Source organism: Astatotilapia calliptera, chromosome 6 (genome assembly GCF_900246225.1).
Source record: "Astatotilapia calliptera chromosome 6, fAstCal1.2, whole genome shotgun sequence".
In the NCBI taxonomy this organism is placed as follows: Eukaryota; Metazoa; Chordata; class Actinopteri; order Cichliformes; family Cichlidae; genus Astatotilapia; species Astatotilapia calliptera.
The window spans coordinates 22,282,135-22,298,854 of NC_039307.1; the positions used below are offsets into that span (position 1 = coordinate 22,282,135).

A 16,720-nucleotide genomic window follows, 5' to 3' on the forward strand; every position below is an offset into this window, starting at 1 on the left:
ACAAGTTCATTTTCAAAAAGGATTTCTGAAGAGGTGAGCACTTAAGGGTTAAGTGGAAAAAATATTTTGAATCATTCTATGTGGAGTAGACATGTGCATCATATGGCTCTATTGTGTTTCTTTCATACAGTGTCTTTGTGCAACTCGTACATGTGTGAGGTTGTCTGTGGACGTCAGTCAAAATCAAGTGCCAGTATGAATTTGTAGACCTCCCCACAACAAACCCGTCAAACCAGCAGAGTCATCTGGCAATGGCGTGTCCAGCGGGGTTTAGGAGTTTAGGAGTAGTTTATTTTCGTTGTGCTGACTTTTTACCGTCAGTTGCAATAACTCGTACTGCGTACTAGCCAGCTTGATGGAGTTTTTAGGTGGGTGGGTTCTATGATGTTACTGATAGTGAACTTTATTTTATTCATAAGGTTAGTTAGTAGAGTTGCCAACGGCTCCTTAAAAAAATGGGATGGTCCCTCGTTCAGAGAAAATATTACACGTTTCATATTGAGCTGAGAAGAGACGCAGTTTGTCCCGAACTTTAGCTAGAATGAAAAAAGACACAAAGCTGGAGTTATTCTGTCGTTACGCTGCACAGCTGCCTCTTCTTCTCTCATTCTCTCCCCCTGCCTCTCCTGTTTCTACTTCAATCATGAAACTGATCAATGATCAGCTGATCGGCTTTTCTCTCTTGTTTGTTTATCGCCCACTTTGTGCCAGAAAGAGGAAACCAGCAGATGTCGCACTAAACAACAGCAGCACGTTTAAGCTTGATCAGCTATTGTTAGAATTTATTTAATATTAATTTCTAGTATCAGCTGATGTTTGCTGGAGCCACAGCTGTAAAACTGCTGGTCATGATGTCTGTTTAGATATGTGGTGAGAGGGAAACATGAAGATGAAACCAGGAGATGTCCTTACTGAACCATCAGAGCTGAACAGGTGATGGAGAAACAGGTTTACCTTTTAGGTGACATGAATGAGTTGAAGGGAAGTTATGAACTGTTTCTGAGAGACAAATAACACCAGGATCCTTTTCTAAGCAGCTGAGCTGGTAACTGTGCAGAGGTGGATCTAGGAAATTTTTGCCAGGGGGCCAGGTAGGGCATTAACAAGGAAAGGGGGGCACAAAGAAATACTTTTCTTTCTTATTCTCATTTAAAATGTCTAGCTTTTATTAAATAATTATCTAAATCTTACAACCAAAGTTTTTATCTGACGTAAAATGTATAGAAATCATACATATACCAACAAGACTGTACATCACTGTCACAACAGCATTTGTTTTCATTCAAAGGCTTTATGGCTTTAATACCTTTAATACCAGTCTCTAGTCAAAATGCCAGATTTTCTGTCCCGGTCCAGCCCTGCAGGTTAATACTGGCAGTGTCACCATGCCAGCTGACTATATTTCATCATCAGCCAGTGTTGTTCTTTATCAATATTACCAAAGTTTACCATAAGGCAGCATAGAAAGTATTTACTTGCTTTCAGGTTTCATTCAAATGTTAGTCTTTTCAGTTGTTTCCCCACTTTTTTCCTGTTTCAAAATCAAACACCAGTTTTTGAGAAGATTATCTTCTTTTTTTAACAGGCAGATAAAGTTTTGCATTGGAACTGGCTAATTTGTCAATTGTTTGTTACAAATGTTCGTATTTTAATATTAAAAAATGTTTTTGCCCAAAACATATGTGCACTACATGTCAGTAAAAATACTATGCAAATATTGATGTCCTTGAATGCTGAGTAAACACTGACAAAGCACTGATTGTATCTCTTGTACTTTATCAACGCAGTATCTAAAAACTTTGCACCGTAGTGGTTAAAATCTCATTCTAATAAGAGTTAAAAGCGCATTCGGTTATTAGGTTTATAGGATTATTGAATTATGGTTAATGGTTGGTAGAATTTTTTTTAAACATTATCTGCCAATTACATCTGCCACCCTTCTCCAAATCTGTGCCCCTACCTGGCCCCCCCAACAAAAATTTTCTAGACACGCCACTGTCATCTGGATTAAGATCAAGCTCCACAGCTCCAAAGCTTCACAGCTCTATTGTACTTTTAACATTTCTAGTTTAAAAGAAGAGTTAGACACAAAGAATTACACTGGAATTGCAGTAAAACTAAGAAAGATTGAGTCTTTTTAAGAGCTACAGGGGCTCTTTTGCACCATCAGTTTTTTTTAATGGGTGATTTGAACTGCTACTCATGAGAAAACATATGTTGAAAAGCAGCATATGCTGTCTTGCCAATTTGTCATTTTTGATTTGAGGCAGCTATGGAGGATTAAAGGAAAAGAAAATGCAGTTTCACCAACAGTGAAAGAAGAAAACGAGATTAACGGAGCTGTGCAGTCAGCACAACATCAAACTGTCATGCAGCTGAAATGAAAAAATACATCAAACCAACTGGGTCCTCCACTGAAAATAGTACTATACAGTAACGTAATTATGAATGTTGTTGGAGAGGATTCACGTACAGCTGGCTGGTGTACAAAGCAGCAGTGCTGACCGTTTGGGAACCTTTGGGGGATGAAGTACCCAAAAACTGTAATGGCTCAAATGACAGCTTGAGGCTGTCAAGCCAATCCAGAAATCACTCTCTTCTCCATCTTCCAGAGACCCTGTGTCTTCATTAGGGAAATTACATTTTGGATTTTCTGAATATTATTATATGTGTTTTATTCCTTGCAATAGTGGCTTTATTAAGCTATAAATTGAACCCATTGTACCTTTTTAAAAAAAAAAAATAGTTTCTCTTCAAAATGTAATGCTTAGGTTTTTTAATTATCAGATCCAATGTGTGCACCACAAACTACTGTTTACAATCCTGTACAAACTATCAGAGCAATGTGACCCAATTTTGAACTCGTAACAGTGTATATAAAGGTGAAAAGATTCAGCTGATGAAGAACCTCAACTTGGCACATAGAATACAGACCATTAGACAATCAGAGGAGTTCCCAGTAAAGGTGAACTTGCAAGTTCTAGATTTACAGTTTTTTACAGTCGCTAACAAGCGTTTGTCCAAACAGTTGTCACATTTGCAAAACTCTAAACACAATTAGCACAGGATCGGTCTGTTGTGGCCATACCATTCACACATTTCATGTCGTGTTCACCCAATATGCAGTCAGTGAACACATTTCCACAATGCTTACATTTTCTTAACAGACAAGTTATACCTCCCAACAAAACTATGGACTGTTCTTGTAGTATCTACGAATGTTAACACACAACATCCCACAATAGCAAAAACAATATTCCAAACCGTAGATACAGTATAAAAACCTCTGCCCCTGCAATGATATCAGTACAAAAACAATATCAATATCAAAAATATATCTCAGCTGTAAACAAACAAACAATTGAATAATTGACACACAGCTGATTTATGTTGGGTAAATTGGGCCAACCACACCTTCTTCCATTCTGGCTTAGACTCAGTGGGGTTCATAAGGCAAGACCTTGAGGAGTGATGTTTTTGGAAACAAAAAAAAGACAAACACTGTAATGTCTGGTCGAGGAGGAGTAAGAGCAAGGGGCCCAGAGAGAAGAGCAGGCCCAAGGAGAGGGCAAGGTATAGGTGTAAGAATGCGTGGTGGTGGCATTCCAAGGGCTGCAAGAACAGTAGTCAGTGATGAAATTCGTGCCACTATCATTGACCATGTAATCAACCATGGTCTTTCACTAAGAGAGGCTGGTGAAAGAGTGCAGCCCAATTTGAGGCGGTCAACGGTTGCCTCCATTATACGCACCTTTCAACAAACCAACAGGTAAGTATTGCATTTTACATGGATTGTTCCTATTCTCACTTGACATGTCAATATGGTCATACAGTAATGCATATGTTGAATTGTCTGTCTTTCTAAAGAATGCAACGTCTTCCACCCTCTGGGGGAAGAGGAAAGCTCCTCAGTAATGATCAGGAGCTTGCCATTGTGGAAATGGTTACTGCAAATAATGCAATAAAACTGCGTGAAATACAAACCAGAATTGTGGCGGACCATGAGATATTCGACAATATCGATAGAATCAGCCTCACAACCATTTCGCGGACATTGTCCAAACATAGAGTGCGGATGAAGCAGCTCTACACTGTTCCCTTTGAGAGGAACAGTGAGAGGGTCAAGGAGCTACGACGACAATATGTCCAGGTACAGTGTATATTCAATCCAATGTCCAGTTCTATAAGCTTTGCACTTTGCAAGTAGGTAACCTACACAATACTAGGTTACAGTACAGTATGGTATACAGTACTAACATGACTTACATAAACTTTGTTTCAGAGAGTTATGGAATTGGAGGCCAACCAGGCCCCTCATGAATTCATATACATCGATGAGGCAGGATTCAATCTGGCCAAAAGGCGTCGACGTGGACGGAATGTAATTGGAAAAAGGGCCACAGTTGATGTGCCAGGACAGAGAGGGGCAAACATTACCATGTGTGCAGCAATTGCAAATGCAGGATTACTCCTTCACAAATGTCAGGTTGGACCCTATAATACAGAGCGCTTGCTTGCCTTTCTCAATGATCTCCACCAGCGCCTGGTTCCAGAGCAGGGTCAGGAGGGTGAAAACATGAGGACCTTTGTAATTACCTGGGACAATGTGGCTTTCCATCACTCGCAAGCAATAACAACATGGTTTGAAGTCCACCCAAGACTGGTGAGTCTCTTCCTTCCACCCTATTCACCTTTCCTCAACCCCATAGAGGAGTTCTTTTCTGCATGGCGGTGGAAGGTTTATGACCATCAGCCACATGACCAGATGTCCCTCCTTGAAGCCATGGATGCCGGCTCCAGGGACATCACAGTTGACGATTGCCAAGGGTGGATCCGACATACCAAGCGGTTTTATCCCAGGTGCATCGACTTGGCTGACATCAGATGTGATGTTGATGAAAACATGTGGCCTAACCCTGAAGATCGCAGAGATTAGATGCAACTTTTTTGCCTTTTTTTAGCCCCCCTCCCCCCCTTTTTATCTTGGCTTTTTGCTGTTGTTTTTTTGTTCAGAATGCTCTTGTGTGTTTCATGGATATTTTGTTCACTGTAAGCAATACTGTAAAACTTTCTCTGTCCTATCATACCGTGTTTCTACTGTACCTCCTGTAGTAAACAGTAAAGAAACAAAAACTTGTTTGCTTTTTACTGGAATGCTTTTGAATGTGAGCATTACTGTACATGTGGACATACAGTTACCAACCAAGACATTTCTGGTGTCAATATGGTGGATTGCATGTTTCGCATGCAAATACCTGTGAAACTGAAACATAAAAGTCTATGCAGTTTTTGTAATGTCAATAATAGCCAGTATTTTGAAACCTGGTGTACTTTGATTGACTGCATGTACCTTGTGAAGTGAAAACAAGTGTTATTCTCTGACAGACTAATTTCATTTTGAGTCAGATTTATAGTGTTTTTGTACAGTTAGTGTGTGCAGAGAAAGATGTGTTCTAATTTTGAAATGAGGAGTTAGTATATATTTAACAAAGTGTATTTTTGGGAAGGATATTATCCATTTGGCCAATTGTGTTTTGTAGGTGTGGGTCTGTGTTAAGAGTTTAGAAAAAGTATCTGAAGTATGGGTAGGCGCTTGTTAGCGACTGTAAAAAACTGTAAATGGAAAAACACAAACTGGAAGCCATGACAACCAAGTGAAAACAAATGTGGCAAGACAAAGCAAACCAGAGATGAAAAGCCAAGTCAAGTCAAGTCAAGTCAAGTTGGCTTTATTGTCACTTCAACCATATACAGTTTAACAGTACACAGTGAGGCGAAACAACGTTCCTCCAGGAACCAAGGTGCTGCATGCAACATAAATTTACAACATAAATTAACAGAAAACACTAAACTAGCTAACTAAGAGGCCTAGTTAGCTGGCTAGCAGAGACAAGACAGACTGACCTAACATAAATTACAACATAAATTAACAAAAAAACAAACAAAAAAAAACTAACTATCTAACTATCTAAGGAAGACTTTTTTTTTTTGTTATCAGACAGCAGACAACAAAGTGCACGTGCAAATGTGCAAACAAGAGCAGCAAAATGACAGAATGATACAAAAACACAACGTAACATAATACAGTTTTTGCCCGTTGCTTGAACACCATGAACCCATGCCTAGACTAAAGTAACACAAGTTGAAGCTTTTGTTACCATACCTCAAACACATGTACCCCTACCTTAAACAAAAGCGCTGCTTTGCACCCCAGTTCCAATTATGCAACACACCTACTCCTTTATGCAACACACATGGTCCTGCATGCTACACTCTATGTCATACATAAGACACTTCGCTCACAAAATGAAATTTCAGGGTGCCATTCGGAAAACACATGTATCCAAAATACAAAACACATCGGGTAATTGCAACCACTCAAATACACACCTGAAGGCACTTACTTGCAAAACCGAACACCAATTAGCCAACTACAAAAAGCCCTCAGCGTAGCCATTTCAAGAACTTTGCAAGCATGGATGGAGGGAGAGCAAGAGGAAGAGGAAGAGGTAGAGGAGGAGGAGGAAGAGGAGGAGGAGGCCGAAGAGGCCATGCACGGACCCATATTTCTGATGAAATAAGAGCAACTTTGGTGGACCATGTCATCAACCATGGCCTGACTATGAGGGAAGCTGGGCAGAGAGTCCACCCACATCTAAGCCGCTTCACAGTGGCATCTGTAATACGAACATTCCGACTAGAAAACAGGTATGTCTTCACCTCCATACCTTCTGCTCTACTCAGATAGTTTTATAGCACTGTTCTACAGTATATCACATTACCATATCAAGTGTACGGGGTGCTAATGCTCCTTTTGCAGCCAAAGTGGCTGATTCCTTATATTGAAGTACAGTGTTGTACAGTGGATGACACAGTACATACAGTAAAGTACTGTAAGAAAAATAAGCAAACCGATGACAATATGTGGTTGTATTTCTCCAGAATGACTCGAAGACCTTCTGGGGGAGGACGGCAACGCCTGTTCACACAACAGCAGGAACTTGCCGTTGTGGACCTAGTGAGGGCAGACAATGCCATCCGTCTCCACCAGCTACGACGGAAAATACTTGCAGGCAGGCGAGTGTTCAGCAACATAGACCATGTGAGCATCACCACCATCAGACGCATCTTGGGTAAACACAGCATCACCATGAAGCAGCTCTACAGAGTCCCATTCGAGAGGAACAGTGACAGGGTCAAAGGACTTCGAGCTGAATATGTACGGGTACGTGTAACTGTCCCTTACATTTACAATAGAGTATTGGTGAAGTCCAGTAGCAGCTGAATATGTACCATATCAGTACCACATGGATCTATTCTGAGAGCTACACAGGTACCTGTGTGATGGGGTGAGGGTGCTGTATGTGTAGCACTGTAGTACAGTGTTACGAACTTGTATGTCCGTGTGTTTGTTTGTGCAGGTGCTGTGTTTTTGTCTATGTTAATTTAGCTGTGCCAGGTCCCTGTTCCGATTGGTGCGTGGATATACTGCCCCGGCGTGATTGGATCCAGCTGGAGGACCCGCCCATTAAAAGGAGGCTGGAGTGCTACAGCGGGAGAGGCCCTCGCGTTTCTCCTCATCACCCAGCAGTAGTCCTGTGGTAGCCGCTGGCTGCAGTATACGCTTGAAAGTTGTGGAAGTGGAGTGGGTAGGGGTGAGCTGCCATTTCTTTTGATCACCCGTTTTCTCCTGTTTTGAGTTAGTTAAGGAGGTCAGACTCTGTCTTTATTTTTTGACTTTATTTTGGTGAGGTCAGGGGTGCGGGATTTGTGTAGGTTTGTTTTGTTTATTGTTTTGGCCTTGGCTCACCCTGAAGTGTTGACACTCCCGTTTTGGTTCTCTTTATTCACCTTGTAAATAAATCACTTCACATCTAACGGATTTGTTGCGTGTGACTGCTTGGGTCTTGGGGAGGGAAGCGAGTGCCTCGCTCATGTTATGGCCTGGCCCTAGACGGGTCGTAACATGAATTGGGGGCTCGTCCTCTGCCTTTTTCTGTGGGTTTTTGCGTGTGTTTGGTCTGTTGGCGGTTTTCTTGGGTGTGGGGGTGGTAGGTGTGTGGAATTATGGAGTTTTCTTTGGATGATTTTGTTACTTCGCCTTCGTGGGATAGAATTGTGAAGTGCAGGAAAGCGGATTTGCTTATCATTGCTAGTTGTTATGATGTTCAAGTGTCCTATGGTGCCCGCAAAGCGGTGGTTAGGGACGCTTTGTGTGCAGAGTTGGTGGAGCGAGGCGTTCTTCCTGCCCCGCAGGCAGCTGTAGAGCAGCCTGATGGCGGGGGTGTGAAGGTGGCTCCGGAGGCTGAGCCGGGGTCGGATGCCAAAGGGCCTGTTAACGTGCTACCAGCCGAGGCGGACTCTGATGCGGCTGAGGCGGGCTCTGACACAGCCGAGGCGGACTCTGATGCTGCTGGGGCGAAGCCTGAAGCAGCTGAGTCTGGTACGGCCGGGGAACCCCTGGCGGGGCGGTCTACGGAAGATCTCCGTTTGACCCTCCGTATTAGGGAGGTGGAAGCCCGTGCTAAAGAGCTTGAGGTACAAGCAATGCACCTCCGTGTCAGAGCTTTGGAGCTGGAGCGAAAGCCCTCCACATCTGCCTCTAGTCATCCTAGTACGTCCACCGCGGTCCCGACAGGTTTTGACATCACCAAACACGTTAAACTGGTTCCCCCGTTTCGTGAGGCCGAAGTGGATTCCTATTTTAACGCTTTTGAGCGTATAGCGGCCGCGTTAAGTTGGCCGAAGGAATTTTGGCCGCTGCTGTTACAATGCAAATTGGTTGGCAAAGCCCAGGAGGTGTGTACCAGTTTATCAATTGAAGATAGCCTGGATTATGACGTCATGAAGAAGACTGTGTTGCAGGCATATGAGCTCGTCCCAGAAGCCTACCGTCAAAAATTTAGGAAGTGTGAAAAAACCGCCAATCAGACATTTGTGGAGTTTGCCCGTGAGAAAAGTCGCCTGTTTGAACGATGGTTGCAGGCCAGTAAAGTAAAGGATTTTGAGGGGCTGAAAGAGCTTCTTTTGTTAGAGGAATTCAAAAAATGTTTGCCGGACCAAGTAGTTATTTATCTGAATGAGCAAAAGGTGCCCTCACTTGCTAAAGCAGCAGTGATGGCTGATGAGTTTACTCTCACCCACAAAACTATATTTTCAGCCGCTGTCTCACAGAATATTAGGGTGGGACAGGAAAGGAAGATAAAGTCACCAAAGATAGGACTGAAAGATAGACAGGAGGATGGTGTTAATCGCGACTGTTTTTATTGTCGCGAACCCGGACATCTGATCGCTGTCTGTCCTGCGCTCCGGAGGAAAGAGCAGCGCAAAGGCTCTAGAAATCCAGCGGGCGTAGGTCTCATCAAAGTTGTCCCTTTGCCTAAATCGCATTCCACTCTCACCCGTGATTTGCACCATGTGGATGCAGAAATAGAGCCACGTTTTAAACCGTTCATCACGAAAGGCTTTGTTTCTGTGACGGGAGAAGAGAGGGACAAAGTGCCTGTTACTATTCTTCGGGACACAGGTGCGCATCAGTCGTTTATGTTGGATAGTGTACTACCATTGTCAGGTAAAACTGCTTGTGATTCGGATGTGTTGGTTTGGGGAATTAAGATGAGCGTTCTTCGGGCGCCGTTACACAAAGTCCATTTACATTCGCCCGTGAAAACGGGGCATGTCAAAGTTGCGGTGAGTTCCCAGTTGCCGATTAAAGGGGTTTCGTTTATTTTAGGAAATGACTTGGCTGGTGGGACAGTTTTCCCACCGCCTGAAGTGGTGGAAACGCCTATTTCTTCTGTCACCGAGGTTGCCGCCCCTTTGTTAAATGTGTTTCCTGTTTGTGCAATCACTCGTGCGCAGTCACGCAAATTTGATGACGTTATGGATGTTGCTGACACGTTTATGGCGATGCCAGACGAGAGAATATCTCCCAGCCGTGAGAGTGACAGAACAAAAAGCGATGTGATGAAACTGATGCCAGAGCTGGATGAGAAATTGAATAGGGATGCATTGATAACCGCTCAGCAGAATGACTCATCACTGGCTCCCTGTTTTCTATCTGCAGCTAAGAATGCAGGAAGTGAATCACCCACTTCTTATTTTTTGCAAGATGGAGTTCTTATGAGGAGGTGGTCCTCTGACCGGTGTGGTTTGCCTGGTGCTACGCAGGTGGTGGTGCCGAAGCCACATCGAGGGCAGGTGCTTAGCTTAGCGCATGATGCCAGCATGGCTGGACATCTTGGGGTGAACAAAACATATCATCGGGTGTTGCGCAACTTCTTTTGGCCAGGGTTGAAAGCTGATGTAGTGGCATATTGCCGTACCTGTACCACATGTCAGATGGCGGGGAAACCTAACAGACCCATTCCACCTGCTCCGTTACATCCTATTCCAGTAATAGGTGAGCCGTTTGAAAAAGTAATATTGGATTGTGTGGGTCCCCTGCCAAAAACCAAATCCGGACACCAATACATACTTACAATAATGTGTTCAGCAACAAGGTACCCAGAGGCAATTCCACTACGCACGCTGAAAGCAAAACCGGTGCTAAAAGCACTACTTAAATTTTTTTCTACTTTCGGACTTCCAAAGGTTGTTCAAACAGACCAAGGAACGAATTTCACCTCAAAAATGTTTGCACAGGTTGTGGAGGAGTTGCACATAAATCATGTAAAATCCAGTCCATACCACCCGGAAAGTCAAGGTGCTCTGGAAAGATTCCATCAAACCCTCAAAGCTATGCTGCGCAAGTTCTGCGCGGGGTCGGATAGAGAATGGGATGAGGGTCTGCCGTTATTGTTGTTTGCAGTCAGAGAAGTCACTCAGGAATCCTTGGGATTCAGTCCGATGGATCTGGTGTTTGGACACGTGGTCCGCGGTCCCCTCCGCCTTCTGAAGGAGAGGTGGTTGTCAGAAACTTCTGAAACTCAGCATAATGTTCTGGATTATGTTAGCGGACTTCGGGAAAAGCTTCACCTTGCATGTCAGTTAGCTCGAGAGAATCTGTCACATACACAAGCTAAAATGAAAACTCGCTATGATAAAAAAGCTGTTTGCAGAAGTTTTCAGCCGGGAGAGAAAGTGTTGGTGTTGTTGCCTGTGGTAGGGTCCAGCTTATCAGCTCAGTTCGCTGGCCCATATGTGGTGGAACAAAAACTCAGTGACAACAACTATGTGATCCAGACCCCAGACCGCCGGAGAAAGTCTAGGGTTTGTCATATTAATCTGTTAAAATCGTTTCACTCGAGGAGTCCTTCGGGTGCGCCGTCTCCAGTGTGCGCCGCTAGTACTGTTTCTCCCTATGAACCCTCTGATGACGGGCTACTCCAGAAAAGTGAAGCGCTGGGTAGCGGCCGGTTAAAAAATTCGGAGATCTTAAATGATTTAGACACATATTTAGTCCACCTGTCTGAACCCGCTCGAGCTGACATCACTGATCTGATAGAAAAGAACTTATTACTTTTTTCTGATCACCCTCGTCAAACTGCGGTCCTGTGCCACGATATCGATGTGGAAGGACATAAACCGATTAAGCAACATGCTTACCGAGTGAACCCAGTGAAAAGGGCGATAATGCAGAAGGAAGTTGACTATCTCTTAGAACACGGTTTAGCCTTTCCGAGCGCCAGCGCATGGAGTTCGCCGCGTGTGCTAGTACCAAAACCTGACAACACTCCTCGGTTTTGTAATGATTACAGGAAACTCCCCGAGCCTCTGAAATATCTGCTTTTGTTACACCGGACCATTTTCTCCAGTATACGGTTATGCCGTTTGGGTTGCGTAATGCACCCGCTACTTTCCAGCGCCTTATGGCCAAAGTACTGGCGGGCGTGAATAACTGCGATGCCTACCTGGACGATGTTGTCATTTACTCATCCACCTGGTCTGACCACTTACAAACACTCTCTCTTGTTTTCAGCCGTTTTCAGGAGGCCTCGCTTACGTTGAACCTAGCCAAATGTGAATTTGGCAGAGCCACCATCACATATCTGGGAAAACAGGTGGGTCAGGGACAGATACTGCCGGTGACCGCGAAAATACAGGCGATTGTTGAGTTTCCAGTCCCACAAACGAGAAGGGCGCTGCGCCGATTTCTAGGAATGTGTGGTTATTATAGAGGGTTTTGTAAGAACTTTGCCACTGTCGTCGTTCCTCTCACCGATTTGATCAGTCCAATGAAGCCTTTTGTGTGGACGCCTGTTTGTCAGACTGCTTTCGAGTCTGCGAAAGCATTACTGTGCAGTTCCCCTGTTCTTACGGCCCCGAATTTCATGTCCCCTTTCAAGCTCGAGGTTGACGCTAGTGCGGTTGGTGCAGGAGCTGTCCTTATGCAGGAAGACCATTGCGGCGTGGATCGCCCAATTTGTTACTTTTCAGAAAAATTCAACAAACATCAGATGAACTACAGTACCATTGAAAAGGAAGCCCTTGCCTTGTTGTTAGCCCTACAGCATTTCGAGGTGTATATCGGATCCAGCTCTATCCCTGTTCAAGTGTTCACTGACCATAACCCATTGGTTTTTCTCTCCCAGATGCAAAACTCAAATCAGAGACTTATGCGTTGGTCCCTTCTTTTGCAAGACTTCAACCTGCAGATCAAGCATAAGAAAGGGACGGAAAATGTCATCGCGGACGCCCTGTCGAGAGCAATTTTGTAGTCTAGGATTAAACACTAGAAGGATTGTTTAATTCTTATGGAAGGGGGTGTTACGAACTTGTATGTCCGTGTGTTTGTTTGTGCAGGTGCTGTGTTTTTGTCTATGTTAATTTAGCTGTGCCAGGTCCCTGTTCCGATTGGTGCGTGGATATACTGCCCCGGCGTGATTGGATCCAGCTGGAGGACCCGCCCATTAAAAGGAGGCTGGAGTGCTACAGCGGGAGAGGCCCTCGCGTTTCTCCTCATCACCCAGCAGTAGTCCTGTGGTAGCCGCTGGCTGCAGTATACGCTTGAAAGTTGTGGAAGTGGAGTGGGTAGGGGTGAGCTGCCATTTCTTTTGATCACCCGTTTTCTCCTGTTTTGAGTTAGTTAAGGAGGTCAGACTCTGTCTTTATTTTTGACTTTATTTTGGTGAGGTCAGGGGTGCGGGATTTGTGTAGGTTTGTTTTGTTTATTGTTTTGGCCTTGGCTCACCCTGAAGTGTTGACACTCCCGTTTTGGTTCTCTTTATTCACCTTGTAAATAAATCACTTCACATCTAACGGATTTGTTGCGTGTGACTGCTTGGGTCTTGGGGAGGGAAGCGAGTGCCTCGCTCATGTTATGGCCTGGCCCTAGACGGGTCGTAACAACAGTGATATGTTCCCCTTTTTTTCAGAGAATCTTGGCCATGGATGGAGCTGCACAGCCTCATGAATACATTTTCATTGATGAAGCTGGATTCGACCTGAGCAAAACAAGACGACGGGGTCGTAATGTAATTGGCCAAAGGGCAATTGTGCACGTCCCAGGGCAGCGCGGGGGAAACATCACATTATGTGCCGCCATATGCCTTCGAGGGCTTCTGCACCATCATGCAATACTAGGTCCATACAATAGCCAACACATACTCACATTTCTAGATGCTCTCCATGATATAGTTTTACAGAACAGACCAGATCAGCCCAGGTTTGTGGTGATATGGGATAATGTCAGTTTCCATCGGGCTGCTCTGGTCCAGGCCTGGTTCTCCAACCACAATCAATTTGAAGTGGTATACTTGCCCCCTTACTCACCATTTTTGAACCCTATAGAGGAATTTTTTTCGGCTTGGAGATGGCGAGTATATGACCGCCAACCACATGCCCGCATGCCTCTTCTGCAGGCAATGGAACAGGCCTGCGGCGACATTCAGGTGACAGCAATCCATGGATGGTTTCGACATGCAAGAGGATATTTTCCCCGGTGCCTAGCGGGAGAGGACATTGCTTGCGATGTTGATGAGGTCCTGTGGCCAGACCCCAACAGACGGCGGGATCCATGAGCCCACTTATTCACAATTGTCATGGTTTTTTGTGTTTACAGTATAGTGTTTTTTCTATTGCAGTATTATTGTGTTGTTGTTGTTTTTTTTTGCTTTATCTGAATTCATGGTACTGCAATGTACAATATTGAGTAGGTCTATTTGCGTTTTTGGTTGTTTGAAAATGTGTCTCCTGTAAATGTGCCTTCTGAATAAACAATGGAAATCAAGGACTGCAGTGTTTTATATAAAGAAGACTAGTGTGTTCCCCCTGATCTGTCAGTGTTTGCATATGATGCAAGTATGTGTCATTTTGTCAACAGAGTTACATTTTGACAAAGGAATGTCAGGTTTTGACAGCAGAGTTTAGGTTTTGGGAGTAGAGTTTCAATTTGGCACAGATGTGAATGGTATATTTCCCAGTGTTGTGTCATGTGTACTTGTGTGTACAGTTTTGGCACAAAGAGCGGAGTTTTGCAAAATGTGTTCAAGCAGTGGGCAAAAACTGTAATAAGGTTTTGTGATGATGAGTTGAGGTAGTGGAGGAACAGTAAACATTCCTTAGTGTAGCAGCAAAAATTAGGAAGTACAGAAGTTAGTGCAAAAAGTCCAGTAATAATATTGTGCAAAAGAGCATTTACAGGTTGGTGTGTACGATGGTTTGGTGGTGTAGGTCAGTGTGTTTGCGCTTGTGTTGATTAGTCAGTCCAGTCTCAATGTTTTGAGGTAGTTGAGTTAACCTGAGTGATAATGTGTGTGTGTGTGTGTGTGTGTGTGTGTGTGTTTATCAGTCAGTCCCTTTTTGCTGAGGAGACGGATGGCTTGTGGAAAAAAGCTGTTGCACAGTCTGGATGTGTGTGCCCGAATGCTTCGGTACCTTTTTCCAGATGGCAGGAGTGTGAAGAGTGTGTGAGAGGGGTGTGTCCGATCAGCCACAGTGCTGGTGGCTTTGCGAATGCAGCGTGTGGTGTAGATGTCCTCAATAGAGGGGAGAGAGACCCCGATGATCTTCTCTGCTGTTCCCACTATCCGCTGTAGGGTCTTGTGGTCCGATATGGCACAGTTCCCAAACCAGAAAGTGATGCAGCCGCTCAGGATGCTCTCGATAGTTCCTCTATAGAAGGTGGTCAGGATCGGTGGTGGAAGCCGGGCCTTTCTCAGTCTTCTCAGAAAGAAGAGACGTTGTTGGGCTTTCTTGTGCAGGGAGCTGGTGTTGAGGGACCAGCCGAGGTCCTTCTCCAGGTGGACGCCCAGGAATTTGGTGCTGTCGACGATCTCCACAGAGGAGCCGTTGATGCTCAGCGGTGAGTGGTCGCCTCGTGTCCTCCTAAAGTCAACAACCATCTCTTTTGTCTTGTCAACATTCAGAGACAGGTTGTTGTCTTTACACCAGTCCGTTAGTTTCTGCACTTCCTCTCTGTACGCTGACTCGTCGTTCTTGCTAATGAGACCCACCACGGTCGTGTCATCAGCAAACTTAATGATGTGATTTGAACTGGGTGTTGCTACACAGTCATGAGTCAGCAGTGTGAACAGCAGAGGACTGAGCACACAGCTTTGTGGGGCCCCAGTGCTCAGTGTGGTGGTGCTGGAGGTGCAGTTCCCGATCCATACTGACTGAGGCCTTCCGGTCAGAAAGTCCAGGATCCAGTTGCAGAGGGAGGTGTTCAGGCCTAACAGGCTCAGCTTTCCGATCAGTTGTTGGGGGATGATCGTGTTGAATGCTGAGCTGAAATCTATGTACAGCATTCGGACGTGTGAGTCCTTCTTGTCCAAGTGTGTCAGGGCAAGATGGAGTGCAGTGGAGATGGCGTCGTCCGTTGAGCGGTTATGGCGGTATGCAAATTGAAGTGGATCCAGTGAGGGGGGCAGTAATCCACGGTTTCTGGTTGGGTCGTGAGATGATGGTCTTGGAGACAGTGACGTCATCGGTGCACTTGTTGATGTAGCTGGACACTGATGACGTGTACTCCTCCAAGTCAGTGAAGTCGCCGTAAGTTGCAGCCTCCCTAAACATGTTCCACTCAGTGCTCTCGAAGCAGTCCTGAAGAGCAGAGATGGCTCCTGCTGGCCAGGTTTTCACCTGCTTCAGAACCGGTTTTGATCGCCCTGAAGTGCCCTGAAGTGAAAGCTTCATATGACAATTGTCTCAAAATGGGACCCTGAGCCACAGTGTGTCGTAAAAGCAGGTCAGTGAATGAGGCCACTGAGACTGAGAAGGGTGGGCAGACCTCATAATTTGTGGGTTTGGTGTTTGATGTGAATGAGAGAAATGAAGCATGGACTGTGCAACTAAATGTAGATTCCATCCCAGTAGAATTTAAGATCAACACAGGGGCTGATGGTGTTGTGATCTAGAAATTTCCTTCCCACTGTTGCCAAAGTGCTTGCTCATAGGGGGTCATATGATTGTTGGGTTTTTCTCTGTATCTATGAAGCGCCTTGAGGCGACTTATGTTGTGATTTGGCGCTATATAAATAAAATTGAATTGAATTGAATTGAATTGAAATGTTTGAAATTATTTGCATTTCATTAATCCGTGGAAAAGATTTGAGGTTTCGGAAAGGAGTATTCTAATTGTATTTTTGTTTTGGACATTTTCTGTGAGTTATTCTAGTTATACTATCCCCAAAAGGTTCAAGTTCAGACTGGCTTGTGATGTCACGAGTGAGCATGAGTGAAAATGTGAGGAGTAGAAACGAATATGAGCAGTGTGAGATGAGAGAACGTGTTAGCTATGGGATGCTATGCTTCATTAAACTCCAAAACTCAAAAGAGG

General features: G+C 44.6%; 2 protein-coding genes across 2 annotated transcripts; both read left to right on the plus strand.

Annotated features, from left to right (window-relative positions):
- The first annotated feature begins 3,037 nt into the window (after positions 1–3,037).
- LOC113023289 (uncharacterized) lies at positions 3,038–4,978 on the plus strand. Its single transcript, XM_026169313.1, has 3 exons — positions 3,038–3,769; positions 3,868–4,150; positions 4,283–4,978. The coding sequence occupies exons 1-3, from the start codon at positions 3,507–3,509 to the stop codon at positions 4,934–4,936; spliced, it is 1,200 nt and encodes a 399-aa protein (XP_026025098.1). The 5' UTR covers positions 3,038–3,506; the 3' UTR covers positions 4,937–4,978.
- A 1,965-nt stretch (positions 4,979–6,943) lies between these two features.
- On the plus strand, positions 6,944–13,961 carry LOC113023427 (insertion element IS630 uncharacterized 39 kDa protein-like). Its single transcript, XM_026169423.1, has 2 exons — positions 6,944–7,225; positions 13,317–13,961. Exons 1-2 carry the CDS (start codon positions 6,944–6,946, stop codon positions 13,959–13,961), a joined length of 927 nt encoding a protein of 308 aa, XP_026025208.1.
- Positions 13,962–16,720: the final 2,759 nt, after the last annotated feature.